General features: G+C 47.2%; 1 protein-coding gene across 5 annotated transcripts in view; it reads right to left on the bottom strand.

The window, feature by feature from the left end:
* The window catches only part of RNF220 (ring finger protein 220), a 227573-nt gene that overhangs the window by 5551 nt on the left and 196686 nt on the right, over positions 1-25336 (bottom strand). For all 5 annotated transcript variants that reach the window (XM_054210879.1, XM_054210880.1, XM_054210877.1 and 2 more), the window contains 3 exons: positions 23545-23623; positions 8497-8605; positions 7273-7347 (listed from right to left, as the gene is read on the bottom strand). In XM_054210879.1, the coding sequence (XP_054066854.1) occupies positions 7273-7347; positions 8497-8605; positions 23545-23623 (263 nt within the window). The remainder of the gene's footprint in view (positions 1-7272; positions 7348-8496; positions 8606-23544; positions 23624-25336) is intronic.

Below are 25336 nucleotides of genomic sequence, written 5' to 3'. Positions count from 1 at the left end.
CAGCCTGTTTCACTGGAGCCCCCGCTCAGGCCCGCACCCCCAGGCAGGTCCCCGGTCCTCAGATGCCTGTTGCATCTGTTTGGCCTCTTGGCATCGGCTTTGCAGCTGGAGGGTCCCAGGAGAAGTGGCAGGGAGGTGCGGAGGAATTAATTCACAGCATGTTGTCACAGGGGCAGCAGTTGGCAGCTGCCCGTTCGAGCTTTCCTGTGTGCCCCGACAAGCAGAAGTAAGTGTGCAGGGGGACCTTAAGGCATTCCAGATGTGACTACTGCACACATCTGTGTCCACGCTCTCCTTCCCAAGACAGGCACGGCTTATTGGTAAGAGGCAGGAAAGCATCCAACCAAGTAGCTGGAGCTTCTCCGGGCAATGCACCAGGGAGAGGTACCTTCTGCAGGACCAGTTTCCTGACCCATCAAGTGCCTCAGCCTGCCCTCAGTCTGGGGCGAAGGATGAAGGACAGTGCTTGCTGTCACCTAAACCCGCGTCCCCCTATTCCTTAATGCTCCTGTGCAAAGCTGAAAAGCGCTTCAGCAGTTATTTTCCCTTAGCTCTGCTGAAGTTGGGCGACGTTTGGCTGTCGGTGGGTGGGGAGGAACGCTGAACCTCCCTGAGTTTGTTTTTGCTGAAAAGCAAATCTCATCTGCTGCCATCCTGCTGTCTTGCATCTTGTGCTCCGTTCTGGGATTTGGAGGTGGACTGAGACAGCTGCAGGCAGACGTGTGTGACCCTTAGCAAGGGCAACCTCGCTAACACAGACCAGACAGCTCAATGTGGGACATTTCGGAAGGACAGATTCCTGGAAAGCCAGCCTTCCCAGGTCTCTCTCTCCAAAGGCCGCCCAGGTGCTCACTATAAGCACAAGTCCTCCAGACTCAGCCCACAGGATGGCAGAACAAGCCTGATTAAACCGACTGCAGCTTTGCTCCTCTATTCCATGGCAAAGCAAGGTCAGGAACGCAATTCCTTCACACCCCAGGGAAAAGGAAGATGGATGGATTTATCCTGCCAGACCCCGGGATCTCTGTCATGGAGATCTGCTTTCTGCACAAGATTCCGACGGCTTTAGGGGGATCCACTCCGCCCTCCCCACCTAAGGCTGAGAGCTGCGCACGGGCAGCCAAGTTTTTGACCACACCAGACGGCAGAACCCAACCACATGTAGCTTGACCCATTTTCTGCAAAAGCTACACGATCGCAGACTGATTTAGGGCACGGGTGGATGTTGCTTCACCTGCACGTGGGGAGGGCAGCTCACCTTGAGCTCTGAAGCCCAGGTACACGGGAGGGAACAATGGCATCCCAGAGACCTGGCCGGAATGCTGCGCAGTGCCTGCCTGCACGTGGCACGCCAGGCCCCGGCCTCTGGGTCTCCCTCGTACTCACGCTTGGTATTAAACAGTTCAAGCAAAAATAATGACTTTGGACCCTTGGGGAAGCTTTTTTCTTTTTTTTTTTTTTTTTGAAATAAAACCATCATCCTCTGCACACATAAGCATGTGTGTTAAATTCAGAACTAAGTCCCGATTTTTTCTCTTTGGATTGAAATCGCTTAGAACCTTGTTCCTTCCATCTGACTTTTCGGTGTAGGTGTACAACATTTATTGGCACGAGCATTTAAGCTCTCCTCTCTTGTAGAGAGGCACATAAGCTTGTACACACACACATGCTGGCACAGGCACAATGAAAAAGCGTTTGCTCCCCCACTGCTCACCTGCCAGCTGGGGTTACTAAACTTTTCCCTTGAAATAAAAATGCTGTGGAATAATAAGTCCCACCTGTCGGCCATTTCTTTCTTTCTTTCTTTTTTTTTTTTTTTTTTTTTTTTTTTCCAGGTCCTCCTGCTCCTTTCATCATAGCTTCATGGAAAAGCCTTGATGTGTTATAGCTGCGTGTGCTAGAGTAAAGGCCACCTCAGCTTTTCCATTATAAACCCCAGTTTTGAGGGGTTTATAAAAGTCTGCTGCAAGAAGTTTGCTCCAGGGCTGTTACAAAGCAAAGAAAAGGAGCTGGAACCGGGATGGAGTTTATTTTTTCTCCTCCTTTCTTAATTAAAATTTGGCAAGTGATTGATCCACAATACAGGCTAATCACTTGGGGTAGTAGTTTGAAAAATACATTAACGAGAGCTGAGATGTTGAGAAGTCGTTAGGGCTCACATGGTGCCAGGAAGGATTGGAGTATTTTGTCTTAAAGTTGCCTCTTAAAAAATGGCGTGACGTCTGCTATAAATTGGCTAAAGCAAGAAAACTCAAAAGGAAGGATTTAGGCACTTCCTGCTGTCCTGTGGCTCTAAAAGTGGACAATTTCCAAGCAGAATATACTACCAGGCACAGAGAATAGAGAGAAATAAACACACACAACGCAAGTTCGCCTACACAGTGCCACTGTCAAACCTGTGCTCAAAGCTTGGAAGGAAAACCAAAGTACAGACATGACAGGAGGGACCCAAACCAAGAGCCAGCTTCTGCCAGGAAAGGATCCAAACTCCAAGATCCAATTCTCAACCAAGGCGACGGCCCCTTCTCCCCACGCCTGCACATGAAGTGGCAGCGTCTTCTCTGCAAATGCTAATCCCCAGAGAAGCAGCCGTTCACCACTGCCGTTGTGGGGTACCTCCAGTTGTCAGGTAATGGGGGTTAAAGCCATCAGGAGAACGTTCTTTTTCAAAGAGCCTCCTCAAAGGGTGGAGCTCACCACCACAGGTTGTTGGAGGCCAAATATGAAATATGTTAATAACCAGACAACCTCATGGCAGACAGGAACATCATGAAGGATGAAGCGCAGCATCCTCCATGCAGCTGCTGACTCAGGAGGTCCCTACATTGCTGGAAGCACTAAGGAATCACCCAGGAGGATCGCTCTGTATCTGCACTGTTTCTTACAAAAATACTCCAGCCCGTGCGGGATATATGGTATTATAGCCTAGAAAAAGCGACAAGACTAAGAATGTAGTAGTGTAATCTACCAAAGATATAAATGTGTCAACTGAAGAGCATACATATCTATCGATGGATCCCCTGGAAGCACATTCTGTGACGAAGACGACTTTTTAGAAGAGATTTTTTTCCTGCTGTTGCAGTTGTCGTTTCCAAATAAGCCCAAGAGAGGCAAGTAGAAGCCTGGTGCCTGCAAATATGCATAGGAAATGCTGGATCAGGCGTACAGGCGATGGAGGAAACTCAGCAAATCGCACCTGCTCAAATAAACCTGCCCTCTTGTCAGCCCCTGCATGCCTGCACCCACCAACAGCTCCATCACTGGCAAGTAACAACCCGACTTATCCTTTAACTCCACTTACTTCATAAGGAAGGGTACCAAGGTTTGAGAGATCACAGAACTACAGCTCAGAGGGACATCAAGAACTCACTGACCCATTCCCTCTGCAACATCACCTCAACCTGAACTACTGCTGATGGACACGCATCAAACCTGTTCTCACAAACCTTCAAGGACGGAGGCTCCAGACCTCCCCAGCAAAGCACTGCAGCAGATTGCCAATCTCTGCTGCCAAAACGCTCTTCCCAAGAGAAGGAAAATACAAACCCCACCCACCAGTAGCTGTAGGGTCCCTTCTCAGTTAATGTGGAAGGATAGAGAAGGGTCAGACAAACCTCTTCCAGAGGGATATTCATCCCCCATCACCCAGTGCCTCAGGGCTGCAGTCCAACAACCAGTTGAGGATGGACAGCCGATGACCAGGGAAATGAACCCCACCTCCTGCTGCCCTCCCCCCTACGACACCATTTCTTCTGTCTTTGAAGAACCTGCATGTGTTTTCAGGGGTTTCCAAAAGGGATCACAGGGAAGTCACTTCAAGCTAGTGTCCCAGTTTCTGCCTAACTTGAAGATATCAACTAGCTCTCTGCGTGCAGGGTGGATGAATGAAAAATGTCACGGTGTTGAGTGCCCCAGACAATCAGCAAGCAGGGAGTAGTGAGTTCATCGGTGTGGTTTGACATAGCAACACAAAACCAGCAGACAAACCCCGCTGACAAAACAGGTAATAGGATTTCCCGGGAACCCAGGCACAATCCCATGGCATCAAGCAAGACATTCTTGCATCCCTCTCCCTGTTTCCATTCCTGTCGTGCCTACAACCACAGAGCTGCCCACAGCGTACGCAGCATACAGCACACCTTTAGCCTGTGTTCTTTGGGCCAGGGCCCTCAGGCACACTGGTTCTGTTCACACAGCAAGCGGAAGGAAAGAAAACCACTCAACTCGTCACATCCTGACCCTGAGTAGAGGGATGGTTCCTCCCCTTCTCCATGGCCACCATGACGAGGACTATCTAACCAAGCGCTGAAGGGCTGGCTAACTCAGCGAGCACAGTGATCTCAGTTCTCTTAAGCCGTCTCCAGAGTCCCTTTCCGTGACCGTAGCCTCTCCTTCCTGTTAATCCAACGCAGCAACAGGAGACAGAGATGGAGCCTGCTCCAGTGGATGTTTCATCCCCAGAACGTGGAGCTGGTTTGATGCATTGAGCTCTAGTAAAACAGTACCTAAGCTAGAGAGCCCAGCAGCCATTTGTAGAATAGGTGGTTAAAAATGTCTCCCCCGCTCCCTTCGCAACAGAACGGTTATAATTTGGAATTGCACATCAAGAGCCAAAAGTCCAAAAATTCTATTTTCAGAAAGCCTAAGAGCTTTAAAAGATTCAATCCTCATCAGTGCCCTGAACACCATGGAAGTCAGAGGATACTAGAGATGCTCAGATCATTGTAACATCGTATCCTAGAAAATGTTTAAACCTTAAACCTTTTAAAAAACACTTCTCCTCCAGTCCATAGACAGATGTGAGCACCAAATTTCACCCCATCTTCAACACCCTGCAGAGGTTTAGAAGCGCTCCCAGGCGCTCCGAGCCTTCAGTTCCAGGGCCTTGTTCAATACACGGTCCTGCCTGTCTCTCTCACAGACACGCTCGCACTCTAATTTAATATTAGATCTCGGCTGGGCATATAAACCACAGGCGCACAGGAGAAAGGGGACTTTTCACCAGCAGGGATGGCAGATCTCCAGAATGTTCAAAAGGGGCCGGAAGCCCGGCACAACCCGCCCGCCCCAACTCCTATTAACTCCAACAAATTGTTTATTGCACAACAGAAGAAAAATGTTGCCCCTCTCCCCCAGCCAAGTCTTTCCATGTGTGCTGCACGCGCAGGCTCCCTCCTCCCGCCCCCACTGGGGAGCCAGCTTTATACCCAGGGAAAGGTAACAGCGGCGATTATTACACACACTATCCCACAGCTCCTCGCTTGTTAAAAAAAACAAGAGTCTCTTTTGTGCCCGAAATAAAAGGAGATACCTTAATTAGAACAATGCAGGTTAGTGAGCATTAAACACTGAGCCCAGCTGCTGTATGCCATTAAATTCATAAAAAAGGAGGGGGGAAGGAGGGCAGTCTTAACGAGATTACACACATTGACTTTGATCAAGACACAAAAGCACCAAGGCGTTCCAGGGTTTTTATTGCTGTCTTCGGGCTACATTTTAATGGTTACATTAGAAACATGCGAACACAGGCTGGGAGATTTTTTTTTTTTGAGACGGGAGAGGGGGTGCAAGCGTGCCTCGTGAAAAGGCCTAGTTTAATAAATTGGGGGCTGCAGGGAGAGGCTAGGACTGGGCAACACATGAGTAGCCGCTTATTAATTGCTTCCCCTATGCGAGTGCCAAGTCCTAACATGATGTCTTGCTGGACTATTCCCATCCCGCCTGCCTGGTGGGCAGAAGAGCCATGTGCCGACAGCACACAGCCAGCTCCATCCCCACCTTCCTCACGGATATCTAGGGGGGGAAACGACTCCCCCCCCCGCAAGGGTAAATGCCAACCCCTGAGCACCTGGAGTGGGGTTTCCCACTTCTCACGAGCAGCCGTGACCGCTGTACATGAAATAAAGGGGCCCGACTGAAGTTGGACTAAGTTGCTGCTGAGCCTAAGAACAGCCTGAAATCGGTGCCACAGATTTAGCAGATGACTTGAGGCTGCTGGGAAGAGGAGAGGACAAAGACTTCAGAGCAAAGAAAATGAAAAAGAAATTAGTGTTTTATCCTCTGCTTGTAGCACCGCCAAAGGACAAAATTACTCTTCGCTTACCAAAGGTGGCAGAGCACACATTCATCCAAACACCTCACAGCTACGTACCCACATATGTGTCTTTTATAACATGCTGCTAAAATGTTTACAAAAGCTTGTATAATCTAAATAGTGACGGGGTGTAGCTGAAGAGCTATAAAAATACAGCCCAAGGGATAGCCAAGTTATTGAGTTGCTATTAGTACTCAAGCCCACAGGCACTTCACCGTCCTGGTAACTTTTCTTGGACAAGACTTTTAAAAGGCAGGATTTAAAGGAGCACGATCGGCTTAATCGTAATTCCAAGCACACAACGTGTTCTATAAAGCAGATTTTGTAATGCCTTACAGGAACAGTTTTTAGGAGTGGCATTCCCTCACATTTTTTGCAACCCAACACTGTATCATCTTGCTAACCAGGGAACCGGAGAGCACAACTGAGTATTTTCCACTCCCCGACCTGAGCAAAATGAAAGCTCGAAAATCAACTGCACAGGGGACATTAAAGGCTGATTATAAAGCCCACAGTTTTAACACAGGAAAGGAAAACCTTTTATTTAATAACACCTTAAATTTTAACCTGATGTCCTTTAATAAATTTATAAATTACTACTGCTCTGGGTCACCTATTCAATATTCAAGGTAGTCCCCAATCTTCCAAACAGAATGGCATACGCTTGAAAACTGCACAGTGCTATTTCAAATAATCTGAAAAATACAGATTCATATTCATAAACGCTCCCTTCCATATCATCTATCCTGAAGATGATTCCCTTTGCTTCAGGGGAATATTAGGTTTCTCAAAAGCTACCCATTCCATGAAATCTCAGTGGATTTGGCCTCCATTCTCACAGCTTTACCTCTCTGCATGGATGCCCCACAGGAAATTACTGTAAGGCAAGGTTGTCCCCAGCACAGAGCTCTTACATGAGCAATGGCTGTCCCCACAGCGGCAGAGGAGCAAGCAAGGGGCAGGACTCCACCTTGGTCGTGACGACTCAAACGAAACTCACTCCAATCAAAGCTGGAGCGGGGTGTTAAAACAGCAAGGCTTGGGAAGTCTGCACGCACAGAACTCAGATTGTTTAAAATAAAGCAGAAAAGCACCCTTCCCCGTGGTGATTTAAATAACGTATCCCAGAAGAGAGGAAAAAGTCTACAAGTCAACAAGAAAGTAGCCAAGAGCCTCACCAGAGTCCGCAGCCAGCATTCTTCACAGTGCACATGCCAGCACTGAATGGAAGTCAGGGGCATTGTGTAGGAGTCCTGAGGAGAAGAAGCAAACAGGTTATTTCCACAGCAGGGATCTACCGATCCTTTGCTCCCAATCCCATCTCACAGTGCCCTTCTTTGTGGTTAACATTACCTTGTATTTTGTATTAAAAAAAAGAATTTTGTGTAATATGTAAGTTTGTATTTGTGTAATGTTTGTGCAGTAGATGCAGAAAGTCTCCTGCAGTCCATTTTTCTGGCTTCCCAGAACTCCTGTTGGAAGCCCATAATCCACTCAAGTGGCAACGTGGCTCAGCACGGTTATCGCAAGAGCATCTGAAGCTGCTGTGGCCACCTGCCATTATTCTCATCAGAGAGGGCACGAGATCATACAAAAACCAGTGACAGGGTAAGATTAACCCTTATCACAACTCTCAGCTCTGCAGGAACAGCTTAACTACATCCCAAGAACGCTGCTGCTATTTCAGCAGACATGCCTTCTCTTGAGTATTTTCTGTCATTGTGAATAAACCCCTGGAAATCAGCAGCAAGCTGTCGTCCCTCCTGTGGGATGAGAGACGGGGACCGCACCCCCACGCCTACAGGTCGGGAGCCGGGAGAGCGAGCACCATGCATCAAGCTGAAGTCGCAGAGGGAGCCCTTCGCCAGGCGGAATTTTCTCCCTCTATCAGCAAAATAAAAACCTACTGGGAGATGCAAAGCTTTGCAGGCTCAGACCATCAGAGGGAGCTGCTGCCCTTCTTTAAGAAGGCCACAGCATCACCACAGAGCAAGCAGGACATCGACAACTTTTAAACGCTCAGGCAACGTTCCCGTACTCAAATCATGCGGAGGGCATCAGATGACAGATTCTGCTCTCTCCTGTGTATGTCAATCTGCACAGGCAGGAAGAGGACCCTGGCATCTGGGAGTTTTCTATAGGAAGGCTGAAAGTCTTTCGAAGTTGGGGCTTTCTTGTCCCCGATACAGACGGACAGGTAGAAATACCAATGGAACAACGTAATGCATACAGGAATTTCAATTGCTAAAAAGACCTAACACCTTCATTTGGAAGGCTAATTGGTGTACAGGGACAAAGATGAGCTCCCCCGCTCCACTCGAAGAAGGAGAAAAGCTTCTTCCCTCCTCGGCAAAGATACCAAGACATTTCTGATTCATTACCACAAGTGGAGTGCGACTCACCATGCAAATGAGACATTTATAGCGGTCCCCACGGGAAAGCTGCCTTTCTAACTCACGGACACGAGCCTTTAACGCTTCAAATGTTGTCACTGCAGAGTCTTCTGTAATTCTGCAAAAGATGATGAAGAGTGAGCATCACTGAGCACACAAGACTGTTAAGACTTCCGGGGGAAAAAAGATCCCACAACGGGCACTGCACAGGAAATGGCAACGTTCGAACTAATACATGCAACTTGTGTTGAAAAAGAATTCCTGAAAAGCCCAGTGGGTATCTTTGAGGTGTTCTACTAAACACTTCCAAACACATCACGACAGAACACAACGGGGCTGGGGTTGCCAACTTCATACAGAACCAGTTTCCGCAAGACACGGACATTTAAAGAACAGATTTTTTTCGTTTGTTTTTTGTTTTCTGCCTCTTTTCTTGTCTCCCTTAAGAGATTCCTTAGTACCACATGCTTTGGACAAAGCTCTGTATGTTGCTTTAAAGCTGGTGAGAGAACTTTCTGTGGGCAACAGGAGCTGCTCTTCCCCTTAGAGAATGGAGGTCTTTGCTGGCCATCGACCTTGCGAAACACAAAATCATCTCATTACACAGGATCGACACAATTACTTTTATATTAAAGAACCCCCTAGCTTTTTGGGTTCTAATACTAAAAAAAAGGAGAAACCAAAAGCAATGGACACTGTGCCAACGGGGTGGCTATCAAAGCAGCTTTACAATCTCTGCTTTCCCATTTCCTAGGGTCATTTTTGATGGGCAGCACTATCTCTTTTGTCACAGAGACGCTGTGCTGAGTGCAGGCAGTGTATTTTCATGGTTCTGCAAGGCTGGTGAAAAGAGCAACTTGCCAACCTAAAAGCAAGGGCAGACAGCAATGCTTCGCAAATGAGACGCAGGGAGCATTATAGACAAGGATGTGTCAGTCCAGCACGCTGGAAAATCCTATTTCTACATAGTGCAGACATAGGGAGGGGCCCTCAAGCATCTCCCAGAAAAGACTCAGCGTATTGCACTGATATTAAGGCTCTCGCTCTTGCAAAAAAACCAAAACAAACCAGCAGGTTTCAAGTACGTCAGGGAATTCCAGGCCTGTCAAAGCAGACTCCAGCTCAGAAGAACCTGAAAAACTTGCCACCAGAAGCTGCATCAATCATAACATCACCCAAAACAACACCTACGTGTTCCACCTTTTTAGAGGATGATTCATCAACAGGTGGCTAAAACATGGGTCTAGTGGAATTACTACAACCAATAAAGTGAGCTGCAATGTCAGCACTCCCGCTGCACGCACATACTCGCTCCTTTGTTCATCAGTCACTTGTCGCCGGCACGCAGGGAGGGACCTGAGGTATCTCCCATGAGGTGACTCTGCTGGCTTTTCCCAAGGCTCTGGAAACAGAGCTAGTCGAAAAGATCTTGAGTGATTTTTCTAATTATGACACTTCAGAAGGAACTGGAGCTGCAGGAGTGCACATGGTTAAGTACCAGTGTTATAAAGCTCCTCCAACTTCACTCCTACCTTTGTACAGATCAGACACTCTGCACGAGCTAACCGAGGTGAGACCTTCATCAGAAGGAGATTCATTGCAAATGACAGCTGCTACGAAATGGTAACAATTTCAAAACTACATAAAAGGCAAAGAAATACACGCCCCATGGTAGCCTAGTGGGTGAGGACTGCCTGGGGACAGGGACACTGTGGAGTCAAGTCTTGGTATCAATAAATGTGCTTTGGAGCAAAATGAAAGAGCTTCAGTAGGAGAGAGCACTCCCCGCTGTGAAACACCCACTCGCTCCTACTCGTTGGTATAAATCATTCTCATCTCCCAGTTTGGGTTCTCACCCTCCAGCAAGAGTTGTCAGCATTTTCAAAGAAAGGCTAGAAAAGTGTTAGTTTAGTCCAAGGAAGAAACAGAATTATTTATTTATAGTTTGAAGATTAGTGTCGGATGAGAAAATTGTTTCCCTTCCAGTCTGGCCCACGAACAAGCCGATGCTGGATGAAGGCTGCAGCCGAATTTGATTTTCTGGAATCCATTTCTCCTTCCTGCATGCAGAAGGGTACAGGAGTTTTAAAAGGCAGAGTGTGGCTCCCGCCCAAAGTCAGTGGCAAGCAGAACCTCAACTCTTGCTGAACTCTCCTGTTGTCCTGTCTCTCCTCTTCTCTATCCACGGAGCTATCCGTCCGCCTCTGAAGGGCAGGCAACTCAGCAAGGAAAGGGAAAAGTGGAATCCTTGAGCAGATCCAAGCCAAGGCCAATTCATCCCCAGTTCCACCCCAATAACAGTCAACGCTTGAAAAGGAAAAATTTGCCTCTGCAACAACTAGAGGGGATAGAAAATGGCTTGTTTATAGAAGTCTAAATGGCTGACCCCCATCGGCCAATTTCGGAAAGTCTCTGAGATAATCGCACCTGTCCAGTAATAAACGAATGAATCAGAAAAGGAGGCTGAATAGAGGTATAAGCAATAATGCTCAGAGGCTGCCTGATACAATGGCCAATCAATAGGAGGGCTGTAGATCAGGGTGCTAGTTAGCTGGAAAATTACCGCACCGCTGCGTGCGTCACGCTGTAGGGATCCTGGACAATCAATGTGGGAGGTATTGATTTAGTTATTATCACTTCATACGCTCCAGACATTGTTAAATATACATTTATTAACAAGACTGGGGTGCATTGGTAAGAGAGGGAGCTTTAGCCACGGCAATATCTCCCAGCGCTGAACAAAGCTCAGCTGTGACAGACTTTATACTCCATGTTCTCCCTGCCAAGTGCGCTCTCAGGACAAATCCTGACGCACAGCATAGTGCCGAAGACGCAGCTTCCATCTCACAAGAGAGAGATTCTGGCCACGAGTGAGTATTTTGCACTTGAGATTTCAGGAAAGCCTCCCGGCGCAGCAGCAACCAGGGACGTGGTGGCCAAGGGTCAACCCAAAGTGAGCGATAATTGCATGGTTGCTTCCGAAAAGCCGTAGGAAATGAGGTCAAGGGAAATAGGGAGAACATTAGTAAATAAAGGAAACTGGAACTACCTCCAGGGATGGAATAAAGACAAGAGTCACTTCCCATGTGTCTGGCTCCCGTGGTGGCCAGCACACTTGGGACACATGCCATTCCATTTAGTGACATTTTACCGTCAACCTGCTGCTTGTATCCTAAAGATAAGCATCGCTTAGGAGCAACTCTTCCTGCAGCAGCAATCTTGGGAACTCCCTCAGGCTTCCCTCTTGCGTGCACGCCTCGTGTGCGATTGCCCGGACACAGCTGGGAGCAGCCCGGGCAGTATTTTTACAGGGTAACGCCGGGGTGGAGTGAGGGTCAGAAAGCCAAGCTCCACGGACTGGGCAAGGCAGCGTACAAGTTACCCTGCCAAGGGAGGCAGAGGGAATTACAGGCAAGAAGGAATTGGCTTCCACAGCCCTGCTCTCCTGGCTTTGCCTTGACCTCATGCTGGACGTCGGAGGACTCTTTTAACAATTTTGCGCCTCAGCGCTCTGATTTGACGTGTTTGGATAACGTCATTTATCAGCCTCCAGAGGGATGTGCTGAGCACAACCGCTGCCAAGAGCAATGCCTCGAGCCCCAGCGCTGGTGCTCCTCCAGCCACGCAGGTGTGAGCGGCCTCATCGATACCTGCGTTGTCCTCCCTGGCTCAGAACATATCGTGAGGGCACATCCATGCTCTGCTCACTGTGGACCTACATCACCACAACCAGGGGAGCCCCAGCAAGAACGTTTATACAAGACCAAGAACGGGAAGGGATGGCTCCTCATGGAGGAAGCTTTGTCCTGCACTTCTTTCTGGACTTTGTGGATAACTCTTCAACAACTTGGCCGTCACCATGGAGGATGCCGGGCACCAGGGAGCAAGTCTATGAGACTGGACAGACAGCATATGACAGTTTTCAGTCTTTGTGCCCAATGCATGTTTTTCTACTGAAAATAAGAACAAACTTTCTTCCTCTGGGCAAATCCTTGCTTTGTTCAGTTAAAAGGCCACAAGAAAGGCTTGAAAATACCATGGAAGACAAAAAAGGACCTATCTGTAGCTGTGAGCTGTTACTCAGCAATCGCCTCCTGGGAAATCTCCCCTGGGAATCGGCTGCCCCCCCGCTCCTTTGCAAAAAAACTTTAACCCAAATGCCGGTTATTTGTCAAACATTAGCATGCATGTGATCTTTGTTTCTCCAAATTAAATCGAGCAATTCCTACCCGCTGTCCCAGTGGGCAATCACAAGCAATTCCGTTAATTAAATTATCTCTGATTCTGCAGCTCTGGAATCTCTCAATTGACTAAGTCTGTGCTTTATCATCAACAAAATACTGGACCAAAAAGGAAACAAAAAAATGCTGATGTCAAAGTGGTTGGCTTCAGTTAACCCTTCCCAGCTGGATATTAAGGGCTGCTCAAGAAACTGTTGGACTGGAACGAGCCCAAGAGCGAGAGCCTCGTACCAGAGATACCAGCAGCAGCTGTTCACTTGTGTTTCCTTTCCATTGTACAGAAAAAAAACAAACCAGCATCCCATCGCTGCATCCAGCATCCTGCCTATTTGAGAGCCAGAAAGATGCAAACTGTTAGCTGCCGAAGAAGCAGAAAACCACCTCGAAGATCAGTAAGCCCCTGCGAACACCCCATCCTCCTCTTACCCAGATCTCACCTGATGTACCCCACTGTTGAGGAGTCTCCATAAAACATTCCCCTTTAGTTTATTTCAACTGGATATAAATTTTCCTTTCTTCATAAACGGCCACACTGTACACAGCATTCCATAAATTTTTACAGTTCCACTGTTTGTATGTACCTTGTAAAAAACGCTTAGCACTGATTAAATGCACCACCAATAAAATTTCATGGGCTACTTTTGACACTTGATATTCTGACCTTCCTCTCTCTTCCTCATACATTTATTTTTGGGTTTGTATGCCTGTAAACACAGAGTGGCAAAGGGGAAAATGTACAGTACCCGCTGACAGACCCGAGAGTGATGTCTTTATTTTTAAACAAAGCCTTTATCTTCCCTCATCCGAGGTGCAGAACCTGATCCCAGCAGAACATACATGCCATTTCCCCGCACCAGGGGCAGAGGTCAGGTCGCCAGCAGCTTACATATCATAAATATTAGAAACAGACTGGTCGATGCTTTGTAGGCAGAGTCAAGATAAAGGAAGATTCCAGGAGCAGAGAAATTGCTCCTGGCCATGTCCAACCACAGCCACAGCTGACAATTAACATAACCGCTACCGCGCTGCAGAAGAGGAAGCCTACTGCAGTGCTCGCTTTGCGGGGCACAAATCTTCAAGACTTGATAAAATGATCCGAAAAAATGACCCCGACATGAGTGCACTATCATTTAATTGCAAGCCTTCTCTCATAGCCGATTTACGTTTGGGTGAGAGGGCAACTTTTTCAGTGAAGAGACCATGTTTTATTAGGTTGTGACACGCTGCGCAGAGCCGCTGTGACACCGGTAACGCTGCAGAACGGCAGAGCGCCACAATGCTGCCTTGGCTCTCCCTCACACGCTGTCTTCAACACAACTCCCTCGCTATCGGAGTTTCAAACACTAACTGAAAACAACCCTAAGTCTTCCAGGACAAGAACTGCTTCTGTTTTCAGCCTGGTGAAAGAATCCGTCCCCTCTTTCAATTTAGCATCACCTGCAGCAAGTGCTATAGCTAATAATACAGGGCGTTTATTGTGGCAGAGGTGGGCGAGCGCTACTGAAGTCAGTGCGAGACACACAGACACAAAGGCCTTTTGCACTTACCGGAGTGCAAGAAAGTAACATAAAGCTGAAAAAAAGAGTTTGCTACTAACAAAAAACCCACTGAAATTCATAAATAAGATTCTAAAAGAAAAGTTACAGGCGGCTTTAAAGGGAAACGGGGACAGCTCAAGCGCTGTCAGTATGTGAAGTCTCTGAAAGACCTCCAGCGCGAGGCACGGGTGGCAGACTGACTGCGGATCACCCCAGAACAGGCGGGCGGCTACCGGACTGGCACGATGCGCCACGATTTTATTTCACTAGATGAGCTGGCTATGGCAGAAGGGGCCAGATCCCCAGCAGTAGCAAACTGCCCGGCAAAGCTGTCTGCAGCAAAGTCGTGTCCAAACACACCAAGTGAAGTTTAGACCCTCGGCCTGTGAGAGCGTCAGTGCTAAAAGCAAATCTCCTGGCAAGACGTCAGCATTTTCAGAGCTGGCTTCCCCTTTATTTAGCTAAAAATCTCATTTATTTGGTTTATTTGTTTTTAGACTAACCTCCTTTAAAAAGGCTAACTTATAATCCTGTAAAACATCGTCACATGTATTGAGGAAATTGGCAAGGATGCTAATTTATTGTCCTCTAGGAAAAAAAAAAAAGCAGCCCTCTTTCCTTGATTAATGTATGTTTTTGTATTGTGAGATATTAAAGAATGTTGCTTCACCTGTAATTATAGAGAATAGTTTATTTTGGCAAAGTGCCCTGGCTTCTGGTTGCCAAGTTATGAATAATGCAATGTTCCCCATTCTAATTTCCGTGTTCTAAGTTGTGAATTTGGAGCGGGGTGCATGCAAGGGCACACACACACGGCGCCGAGGCGCTCTCAGTCACGAGCGCGCCTCTATTTTATACTTGCTTGCACAACTTGTTAATACCGGCATCTGCTTGCCAAATTCCGAGTTTGCTTCTGACTAATTTCATCTTGATGCAAACCAAAAATGTTGTCTCTTTTTTTTTTTTTTCCTCCCCACAGAGGAATTATTTCTCTTACACTTGCATGCACCGTCGCAATACCACTGAGGGGAGCTTACTGCTGCAAGAAGGCGTTTTAAGCCGCATTTAGTAGGGACTTGGGTAAAGATTCCCTGAAGAATTTAATGACAGAAGAATTCATTATGCTTTCAGATCTCCTCCGCCTCTATAACACAGAGCCCAACAATGTCTTTACAGAAGCGGGAAGTAAATTCAGGCACTGGCTCTTTCTCTCTCTTTTTTTTTGGCCCGCGTTTCGCTGGGACACATGTGCCCGGCCCCAATCAAAACAGAGACAGATGGCACCGCTGATCATTCCGAATGGAAGGAGCCTCGGAGTCAGCATGTTTAGATGCATTTGTAGGGCTACGCAGTATCCGCTGGCCACTGGGACTGATTTAAAAAGGCGGCTAGTGAAAGTCTGAGCTTGCGCCAAAATTTTAAATGTGCCATTTGAGCAATTATGGTTCGACATGAAAGCTGGGAGAAAGAATGCATGGGTCATTCTGATTTCGATTTAGAGACTATGTCCCCTGTTCCAAAGAGAAAATAAATGCAACCCCATTGCTTTACTGGAGCAGCTTTGGCGATAAAGGAAAAAGCCATGCTACGTTTTTTTGCTGCAGTAAGGTCTTGTTGAGGCAGCACAGGCTGAGTTAGAAAATGATTCTCTAAACAAAGTTCCTAAATAGAAATAATCACACATCTGATGTGTTAATATCTCAGTTCACTTTTCACTTCATCCTAATTGTATTCCTAACAGATCTGTGAAGGCGCATCACGGTCTCCATTCTAATACAAGCCAGGGCCATAAAAGGCAGGCAGTGGAAATGGAAAATGCAGCTCCTCTCCCTGCTGAGGCACACGGGTTGGAGGTTCCAGCCTACTGAAACTTGCCTCCATCCACAAGTAAACGTTTGGATTATGACCAAGCTCCACGTATAGCTAGGCAGGTACATTTTTCTACTGGAAGACTTATGGCAGCTGTAACCCGTCATCTCACTGTGGCCTGGAGGTGGTCTGCGTTTATTGGTAGCTTTGGTTGGATGATCAGGGCACAAAATTATAAAATATCCCTGAAGTGAAAGAGGAATAGCAAATTCCTAGGGCTGAGAGGTGTTCAGAAGGTTGGACACGCAGCCGAGTCTTGCGGCCAGTCTCTGTGCACAATGAAATGCCTTCTACTCCCATGGCCTGCATCCAAACGGCCGAAACAAACAGGAAATATCTATGTTACTACAGCAGCACTTGGATTCATCTGCAGCCTTTTAAGGGCTTTGCTGTGGAGGTGATATGCTTTCCAGAACTTCCATTCATGACCGCTGATTGGAGGTACACAAGGGCAGCGCGATAACACATCCTCCAGACAGCTTCCTACAACTGCTGCTGCCGCCCTAGGACTTTTACACTGCGGCTGTTTCCTTTACGGGGAAAGAAAGGATCAGAATTAGCATCATTTAAGGTAATCATGCCTTCAAAAAGAAACATGAGGCTATTAAAGGAGGCCACGGCACATTAATATCGCATAACCAACTGTGGTCCCAGGGCTGGAAGAGGAAACCAGCAATGCGGAGGAAGGACAGGTCACGAGCTGGCTATCCGAGGGAAAAGCAGGAACGCTTATGCAACCGAGTGGGAAACTGCAGCTTTTTTGGGGACAGAAACCATCAACAAGGAAAAAAGGAGAAGTGAATGGGGAAATAAGATGAAGCGCTCACAGTGGTGGGGCGTGACAAGCATCGACGCTGAAGTGAGGGCAAAAAATCAACATGGATATTGAACTACATTAATTACATTACTTGCTGTTACACTGCTTCTGCAAAGGCAGTGCTGGGCTCTGTGTTACAGAGGCAGAGGAGAATGAAAGCACAAAGTCATTACATTGTTTGGGAAATCTTTACCAAGCTCCAACTAAATGCGGCTTAAAACTCCTTCTTGCAAGAGTAAGCTCCCCTCAGCAGTATTCCAACTGTGCACGCAAGTGTAAGAGAAATAATTACAGACTCTACGGTTGTCCCAGACATGGTTTAGTGAGAAGTAATACCAACAAGGTGGTTGGTTTTTTTTTTTTTTGGTGCTATTTCATATTTATACTTACTAACTATAGTCTAAGAAATGCATAAGCTACCAAGAGCCGTAATGACAATCATCCTGTTGTCACACACCAGCTGGCACAGCACAAACACTTACTGAGTCCTGCCACAACAGCCAGTAAAGTGCCAAAGAAAGCAGTAGCCCCATTACGGCCAGCATGAGCCAGGGCTGCCCTTCAACAGATGCACGAGAGCGACAGCAAACGGGCAGCGGATGGGGCACAACATGATCCCTTTGCCGCTCTTCAAAGGAACATTTTCCATCCAAACAGGGAGCGCAGCCTATGTAAAAAACAGTTGTTACTTTTCTCTGGAGAGCATCTGGGCACCGTACAAACATTTCCTAAAAAAAAGAATCAGTCCCTGCCTCTTAATTCTTGCAGCGTAGGTAAGGGATGTGAATAAACAGTCACATCCTCAAAATATTTTCCGAAGGAACACAGCAGGATCTACAACGCTCCATCAGAGATGTTGTTAAACACAACAGGCTAATTTTAGGGACGAGTCCTCTCTCTGACAAGCTGCTCACACATCTAAGGACAGAATTCGCCTGCTAGAAGGCAGCTGTTTGTGTTTTATAAGCTAAAGTTTCTCTTACCTATGGAATAACTCCAATATTTCACAGGGAATCATCATCCATCTAACTGAAGTACCCTCTAACGGACCATCAGCCTCATATCCCCTTTGAAATAGCACAGCTGAGCACTTGCTGGGCCACGATTTATTTTTTACCTTCTAAGACATCTTGCTAACTCTATAGCTCAATAGTGACAGTCGAATTTCACACTGCGATAGCCCCCCATCGATTTTTCACTCCCAGGAAGCAACTCCACAAATTAAAGTTAACAGCATTTCTGAAACTAAGAAAAAAAAGAAAGGGGAAAAAAAAAAAAAAAGAAAAGAAGGGGCAGGCAATGAGAGACAAATGGCAAGATGCCTAAACCGCACCCCCAACACAGGAACAAAATTCCTTCCCGGGGGTTTCCCCGGTTATGGGACAGGGATGCTACCGCCCCCGAAGCCGGCAGCAACCTTGGGTTTGCAGACGCTTCAGCTCTGAAACATCACAGATTCAACAGACATAAGAGTCCCTCCCTACATGAAGATGTCAAAATCTATATAGAAAACTGGCCCAAGACATGAGAATGAGACCAAACCTCTGGACACAGCTGCACTAAACGGAGATACCATCGACTTCCAGCTCTGAGCTTGTACAGTCAAGCCTGCCTCGCTGAGCTTCGTTAACCGCTAGCCTATGATGAACCACAACACTGATACAATTTCAGTTGGCGCGGTGGTAGTAACATTTGAGACCATCATTGGCACGTGCAATTTCTACTGAACAGTTAAAAGAGGGAGCAGAATAAAGAAACGCAGCCCGGCACTCTGCTCTCCAGCAGCACAACCTAGAGGATTAAGTAACGCCGAAGTCGCGCTCCATAAAGAAATGCAGCATCTACCCACGTACCCTGAACACCAGTATGTATTACAAGCACATATTACATACTACTGAATTACTGAAAGGAAGGACTAAAACGTAATAAAGGTAAAAATTCAACACAAGCAGCACTCAGCCCAGCAGCGCGTCCTCAGCCTGGCTTTGACAATCCCAGGCTTCAGTTCAGCTTCCTGGATCCTGCCTGAAGTTTAAATGGGCTGATCTAGGACTGGACCCACCAGCAGCATCACGCTCTCTCTCAGCAGAGCGCAAAGGGTTAGCTCATTTATGACTCAAGTTAATTTTTTAATTCTGTCTTTGCTGTACGATGTTCTTGTCTTCCACCAAAGCCTATTAATGGTGTGACTCTATGGAGAAGGCCAGGGGAGCGCTTATCCTCCGGTGTGAATTCACAACAGCTTCTGTTTCCCTCTGACACACCAGCTTAAGCGTGGCTCCTTCCCTTTCGGTCCTCTAATCCTCTGGCTTCACTTTCACTCTGCTCCTGTCTCTACTCGTCTGCCCGGGAGCAGGGTCCCCGTGACAGACACTGCCACCTCCCCGACTACTCTCGCACACTTGACTCCTGCCACGAGGACCCCAACCTAAACTTTGTTTAATTTTAACTGATGGTCCTCGCTCTGCTGCCGTGCCAGAGCCGCTCTGGAGCTGATGCTTTCAGAACAGCTGGATTGGAAAGAGGTGAGGTGGGAGGGAAGGGGAGGAAAGAGGAGATGAGAAAAACCAAACAAATACAATTGCTTTTTGTCTCTAAAACCCTCTTTTTAACCCAACGAGCGTCTCATCCAATGAAGCATGATGAGCATGAAGTGTTATATAAAGAAGATAATTATAAAGGGATTTAATGCTTGGCAGGCTCGTATCGCAAGGTTTCTAGTGGAGGTAGCATACTCACTTCAACAGCCTTGTGTCCGGGTTTGCTATTATGCGGGCAGCGTGGCTGGGGCCAAGCAGAATCAGAAACAAGATTTGTTTTACAAAAAAAAAAAAAGAGCACAGCCCCCTTCCCACCGAGGATGGCAGCTCCAGTCCCACCTCCTTCCACTTCTGTCCCGTCCCTGATTAATGATGTTGTCTGCCTGATTTATGACCCACCCCAACAGATTAGAGTTTCCCTCTTCAACCTCCCCCCTTCCTTTTACCCACCCCCCCCCCAGAAGGCACAGCCACACTCCGCTGGAAATATTAGAGAATTATTAAATAAACATTCATACGTCATGTCTCTTCCCATACTGAGCTCATCGTAGTCAACGCTCAGCGGCCGGGTCCTGTTTGCTTTGGGGCTGACACCAAACAGCTGGAGTGATTCATGGAGAGGCTGGCTACAATGCTCTGTGCCATATATCATGCTCGCAGCGCTCCCTGCCCCGGCGGAGATAAACTGATCAACCACAACGGGCTGGAATGAATTTATGACAACACAAAATTGAGGAAAACAAATGGGAGGTGACCCAGTGGGCCACTAACCCAGACTCTCTCGCTGGCCTGCAATCTAGTCTGGTGGCAGAAAGCAAAATTGAACATTGGCACTCTGAATTAAGATGCTGGCTTTTAACCCCGGGGAACCTCGGTTTCAAAATGGCACCAGACCCTCACGGGCGGCATCTTGTGAGGGAGGGGGGGGAAGGAAGACTTTTTGCAGGGAAGGTGCTTTTTGCAGCTCTCTGTGCACGACGGTGCTTCGGCTGAGAGCACGACGTTGGCGGAGGAGTCGGGGAGGATGCCTGGGCAATTAGGGACCGGCTGCTCTCTCTGAGCAAAGCTGCATCTTGAGTCGAGGTAAAGGCACGTCGCACCAGCTGAGCTCTGCCTTCACAGTGGCTGGGGCCTTCAGCTGATGCAATGCTCCTTGAGCCTTCAGCACCCCAAGGGTGTCTCCCAGACCCCTCACGTCGGTGAGATGAGAAAAGCTCAGCAGGGCTGAGACAACCCGCAGTGCTGGGAAGGGAAGCTGGGACCAGTACCACCTCTCTCATTACCTGTGGCTGCCATCTGAAGTTCAATGCAATGCAGATGTGGTCAACGGTGAGAAACCTGCCCGAGCTACCAAGAACCCACCATGGCTGCAAAGGAGAGCTGGGACCAGCACCATGTCTCTTTAACCTGTGGCTGCCATCTGAAGTTCGACACAACGCAGATGAGGTCAATCTGCCCAAACTATTGATGACGTGGCACAAAGCCACAAAAACACAGGCTTACCCCAAACCCCATGTAGTCGTTCTACACGTGAGAGACTCTTCCATGAAAACCTAAGTTTAGATTAAATTAACTTGCTCAAGCAAAGAGCTTCAGCTGCATGCCAAAAAGAGGACCGCTTGCTGTACTGTATTAATGGATTAAAAACCCAACCAAACAAAACCACACCGCTCTCCTTGCCTAGACTTATTTTTGGAAGAGGGGAGGGGGAAGGAACGTCATTCTTATGAGAGAAGGATCAATATGCGGATCGCTGCTAACTCTATTAGCCGCTGCTCTAAACCGAGAGCACGGCTGACACAGGTGGTAAACCATGTGCTTCTGGACACTTTTAAAAATGCTAATCAGATGCTACACAGGGTTTAACATGCCAGTCAATAGCGCTCAGATTTAAAGGCAAAAATTAAAGTTACAAACAATGGAGTAAAGTGATGCTGCCAAAAACTTCCTGTAAGCGCCACCCAAAACAAGAAAAATGAAACCAATTTAGCTCCAGATTAAGAAACAGGAACTAGAGATGAATCAATTTAGCCTGTTGGGCTGGGTCGCCATATATCATGGCTCAGCAGTGGAGTGAGAAGCAGACAGACAGTGTGAAACCCTTCCCCCTCCTTTTCTGTAGGCTTCTAGCTCTGATCCCTGTTATCAATTAATTTAACAGAACCCCTTTACACAGACAAGCACACAGAGCATTCAGACTCCTTAAATGGCAGGACAGAAACTATTTATCACACACGAATCTCAAAGGAAAGAAGGAGGGGGGGGGGGGGGGAAAAAGCAGCTAGGAATTCTCCACCTGAAACACCATCTTGATTACTGAACCTTGGTGAAATAAAAGCGCCTTAAATAAAAAGCTCTCCCTGCTACTTTCAAAAAAAAAAAAAAAAAAAAAATCAACATTATTGGAAAGACTCAGCAAGACACTTAAGGTTTTTCCCATAATTTCTATTGGCTTTTGCTGACTTTTTGCACCTTTTGTGGAACCGAAGCGTTAGCAGGGCAAGGTTATAGTGGAGCAAGGTGTGCACGCATACACGTGCAGGCACACACATGCTCCCCCACTTCTCAACGGCATTAGCACAAGTGTTGTTTGGAAAGGATTCTGGGATCCTTCAAAAGGTGCTAGCTAAAGCCTCTTTGATCAGATTATTAAAGCTATGTCAATTTTATCACTTGAGCTCAAGTGTTCTGGAAAATGTCAAATCCTTTCAGCTCCTGCAGTTTAAAGATTTTCAATAGGAGTGGATCTGGGAGGGTGGAGGGCTGCCGGGCTGACAGGCAGGAGGCCCAAAGGGAAGCCAAGCAGCGGCTGAGACAGAGGTTGACAGATGAGGCCAGAAGGGATGAATCCTTGCCACCAAGACAGCACGCAACGGTTGGCTCGCTCTAAGGACAAAGCTGCTTCTGCACTGACCTGCGAGCTTCTAAACTCAGTGATCCTTGGTCAAAGTCTGCTCACCGAGAAGCATCGAACAGCAGACAGCCCACGTTTGGGACATGCCAATAAAAAGCCTTGTAAAAAGGAAAGTGCCAAGACAGCAAAGCAGTGTTAAAGTTTCCTCTGCAGCAGGGAGTTTCCCCAGTTAATCACTAACTGTCAACATATCCTTTGACAGGTTGCCTGGACTGTCAGACATCCTGAAATGTGCCAAGGACACAACCTTTCAAGTCAGGACCAGGGGCAGGAGGAGAACAAACTACATTAAAAAAAGCTTTCTGTAAAGTCAACCTACCACCAGGTTTTTTTCCCCATCCCACGTTATCAATGCATCTGCAAGTAAAAAACTCGGGAACTGAGACATTATCTCCATTAGCAACCATACAAAAGTGAAATCGAGATCTTAAGGGAAAAGAAATTATCTCAGTGAGGCTTCTGCCAGGTTACGGATTCCCTTTTGCTGGAGAGATGGAGGGTGGAACATGCAGGTACCATGGAGAAAACAGAACAGAGACCATGTGAAGGACTGCCCTCAAAAACCAAGACGCAACGATAAGGTAACTTCTCCAGTAAAAGCAGGATCCCATGATACGTTGGTAGCACAAATCTTGCAGGGGGAATAAAAAAAATAATAATCAAAGCACAGCTTGACAAGCCAATCGCTTTTGTCAGGTTAAAGTATTTTGAATCTTCACTGCCCGTCCAAAGTCCCAGCTCTAGTCTAGGCTGTTACGCACCACACAATACACTTGAAAATCCAACATAACCAGAATATGGTGGAAAGCATGGATATATCTATTTACATATTTTAAAAGAAGGCAATTTGCAGTGGAGAAGCCCTTTGAAAGCTGCGCTCAATTCCTTGTCACTGGGTACCTGCCCAGGCAGATATCTGGGGGAGAACCCCCACCAGGTCCTCTGTGGACACAGCAGCAAAAAGTCAGGACACCAATAGCTTCAAATCCAGACTTCATGTTGGAGCACAACTTCCCTTCTCAGTGGTAAAAGCTTCAAATATGCCTACCCTCAGATGACCACTGCTTCTAGGAACACCAGATGGGACACTATGATTCCTTAAAACAAGAAAAATGAAAGCTATCCACTTTACACTCACTTTTCAATGTCACTGTTCTTACAGGTCTTCTGCATGGTCTCCTGTTTACTGCTTTCACCATTACTCGTTGAGGGCATTTCTGTTGAGGGAAAAACAGGTAAATTAGTAAAAGAACATTTGATCATTGCAACGAAATAGTCTGAGCGAGTTACAGTTTCAGAAGCAGAGGACCCCGATGAGTCATCTTCATGTCAATTCTCGGAAAGAGAGAGAAGAGACCGATGCTACGTGTCCCTGTCTGGCAGGGAGGCCCTCTCTCTGTACAACACACTTCCGTGATTCGGGGCTGGAGATACTGACCAACCCTTGCAGATGTTCCAGTTGTTCAAGCCAGGATTTAATTCAGAAAGTTTTGATGCAGCTGCTGTGACAAAGTGTACTTCTAGAAAGGTGGATTTGGAGCAAATGCACTCAGCCCAGACCCTACTCTCAGCTTCTCCCTTTTTCTGAGAACCCTCTAACGCAGACAGGGAGAAAAACATATGCCAGGTAACAACAGTCTGTTCATAGCTCTCCTCTACCAGCAGCGCCATGGCTCCTCCCAGCACTGGAGAGGATGTGAGAAACCAGTCAGAGATGAGCCAGATGGCCCTAGGGCCAGCCCCTGGGCTGCAGATTCAGCAGCGTGGCTTCAGATAAAAGGTATGAAGAAAACAGCTCATAGCAAGCGCCATCAGGGCTGCTTCCTCATCCCCTCTGTGGCTGTAGTTACTGAAGCTGAACATACCTACAAGAGAGTGCTCCTACATCACAGAAAATGAATGTGATTGCCTACCCCACAGAAGAAAATGCCTGCGATAGATATCCTATGTTCTCCATTTAATCATCGCGCCCTTGGCAAAACTGGTTTTACCCACCCCCCGCTCCCACTGGCAAGCAGTTACGTCTTGTAGGTACTTTCAAGGCTGGGAATCAAATGCCCAAAGCATTACAGTAACAGAACACGGAACAAAATCATTGGGACAAGTCTCTTCAGGTCGCTGAGCTTCAGTTCTCTTCCTAAGGGAGCTGAAGCAGCACTGCCCAGCTCTGAAAATGGATTTGGCATCTACAGCTGGAAAGCGCCAGGTTTTATTATTCTCATATTTCCACTAGGTTGCTGCTTACACTTACAGTGCTGCTGGCATTAAATAAAAAACCCCGGCAGCCAAATGGGTTTAACACCCCCCCCACCCCTTAATGCTATGAGCTTCCAAATAACGCATGCAAAGGTACAATTTCACATTTAGTTGTCTGCTCTGGAGTCTCAAATACAGGTCATGAAGTAGGACAGATGCCAGAGTTCCCACTCTAAAGGTGACAGCTATAGAGCTGCAGGCTTTTCTCGCCATACAGAGGCCAGCAAGGATGAGATCAATCCAACAGATCATGATACAAGTCTCTAGCGTACCCTTTTAAAGAGGGAAGATTAGAAGAAAGCAGTTGAAAAAACCCCAAGCAACAGGTGCCTGTGCAGTTTAAACCCCCAGCAGCTGAACACCACCATCGCACAGTCAAGCTCTGATGGCTCCCTCAGTGAAACGGCAGTTTGTCTTTTAGTGACACGACAGCAAGTCAATCCAACCCCTATCTCTTATCACCGTACTGGTTAAGATTGCATTTTTGGGAACTCCCCTGGCTGACACTTACTACAGTTAATTGTGCTGTGAAGTTTCAAAAAGACAGTGTGATTGTATGTGCACACGTAGCTGCTGGTACTGTGCACGTGTAACTTCTGTGCAAGAACATTTGTAGCTACCATTTGTCCAATTACTGGCAATCGGAAGGTATGGAATATCTCTCTGCCCTCCTG

The sequence above is a fragment of the Rissa tridactyla genome, chromosome 8, assembly GCF_028500815.1.
Source record: "Rissa tridactyla isolate bRisTri1 chromosome 8, bRisTri1.patW.cur.20221130, whole genome shotgun sequence".
Classification (NCBI taxonomy): domain Eukaryota; kingdom Metazoa; phylum Chordata; class Aves; order Charadriiformes; family Laridae; genus Rissa; species Rissa tridactyla.
Note: the sequence above shows the minus strand (reverse complement) of the source record. Positions and strands in the feature narration are given on the sequence as shown.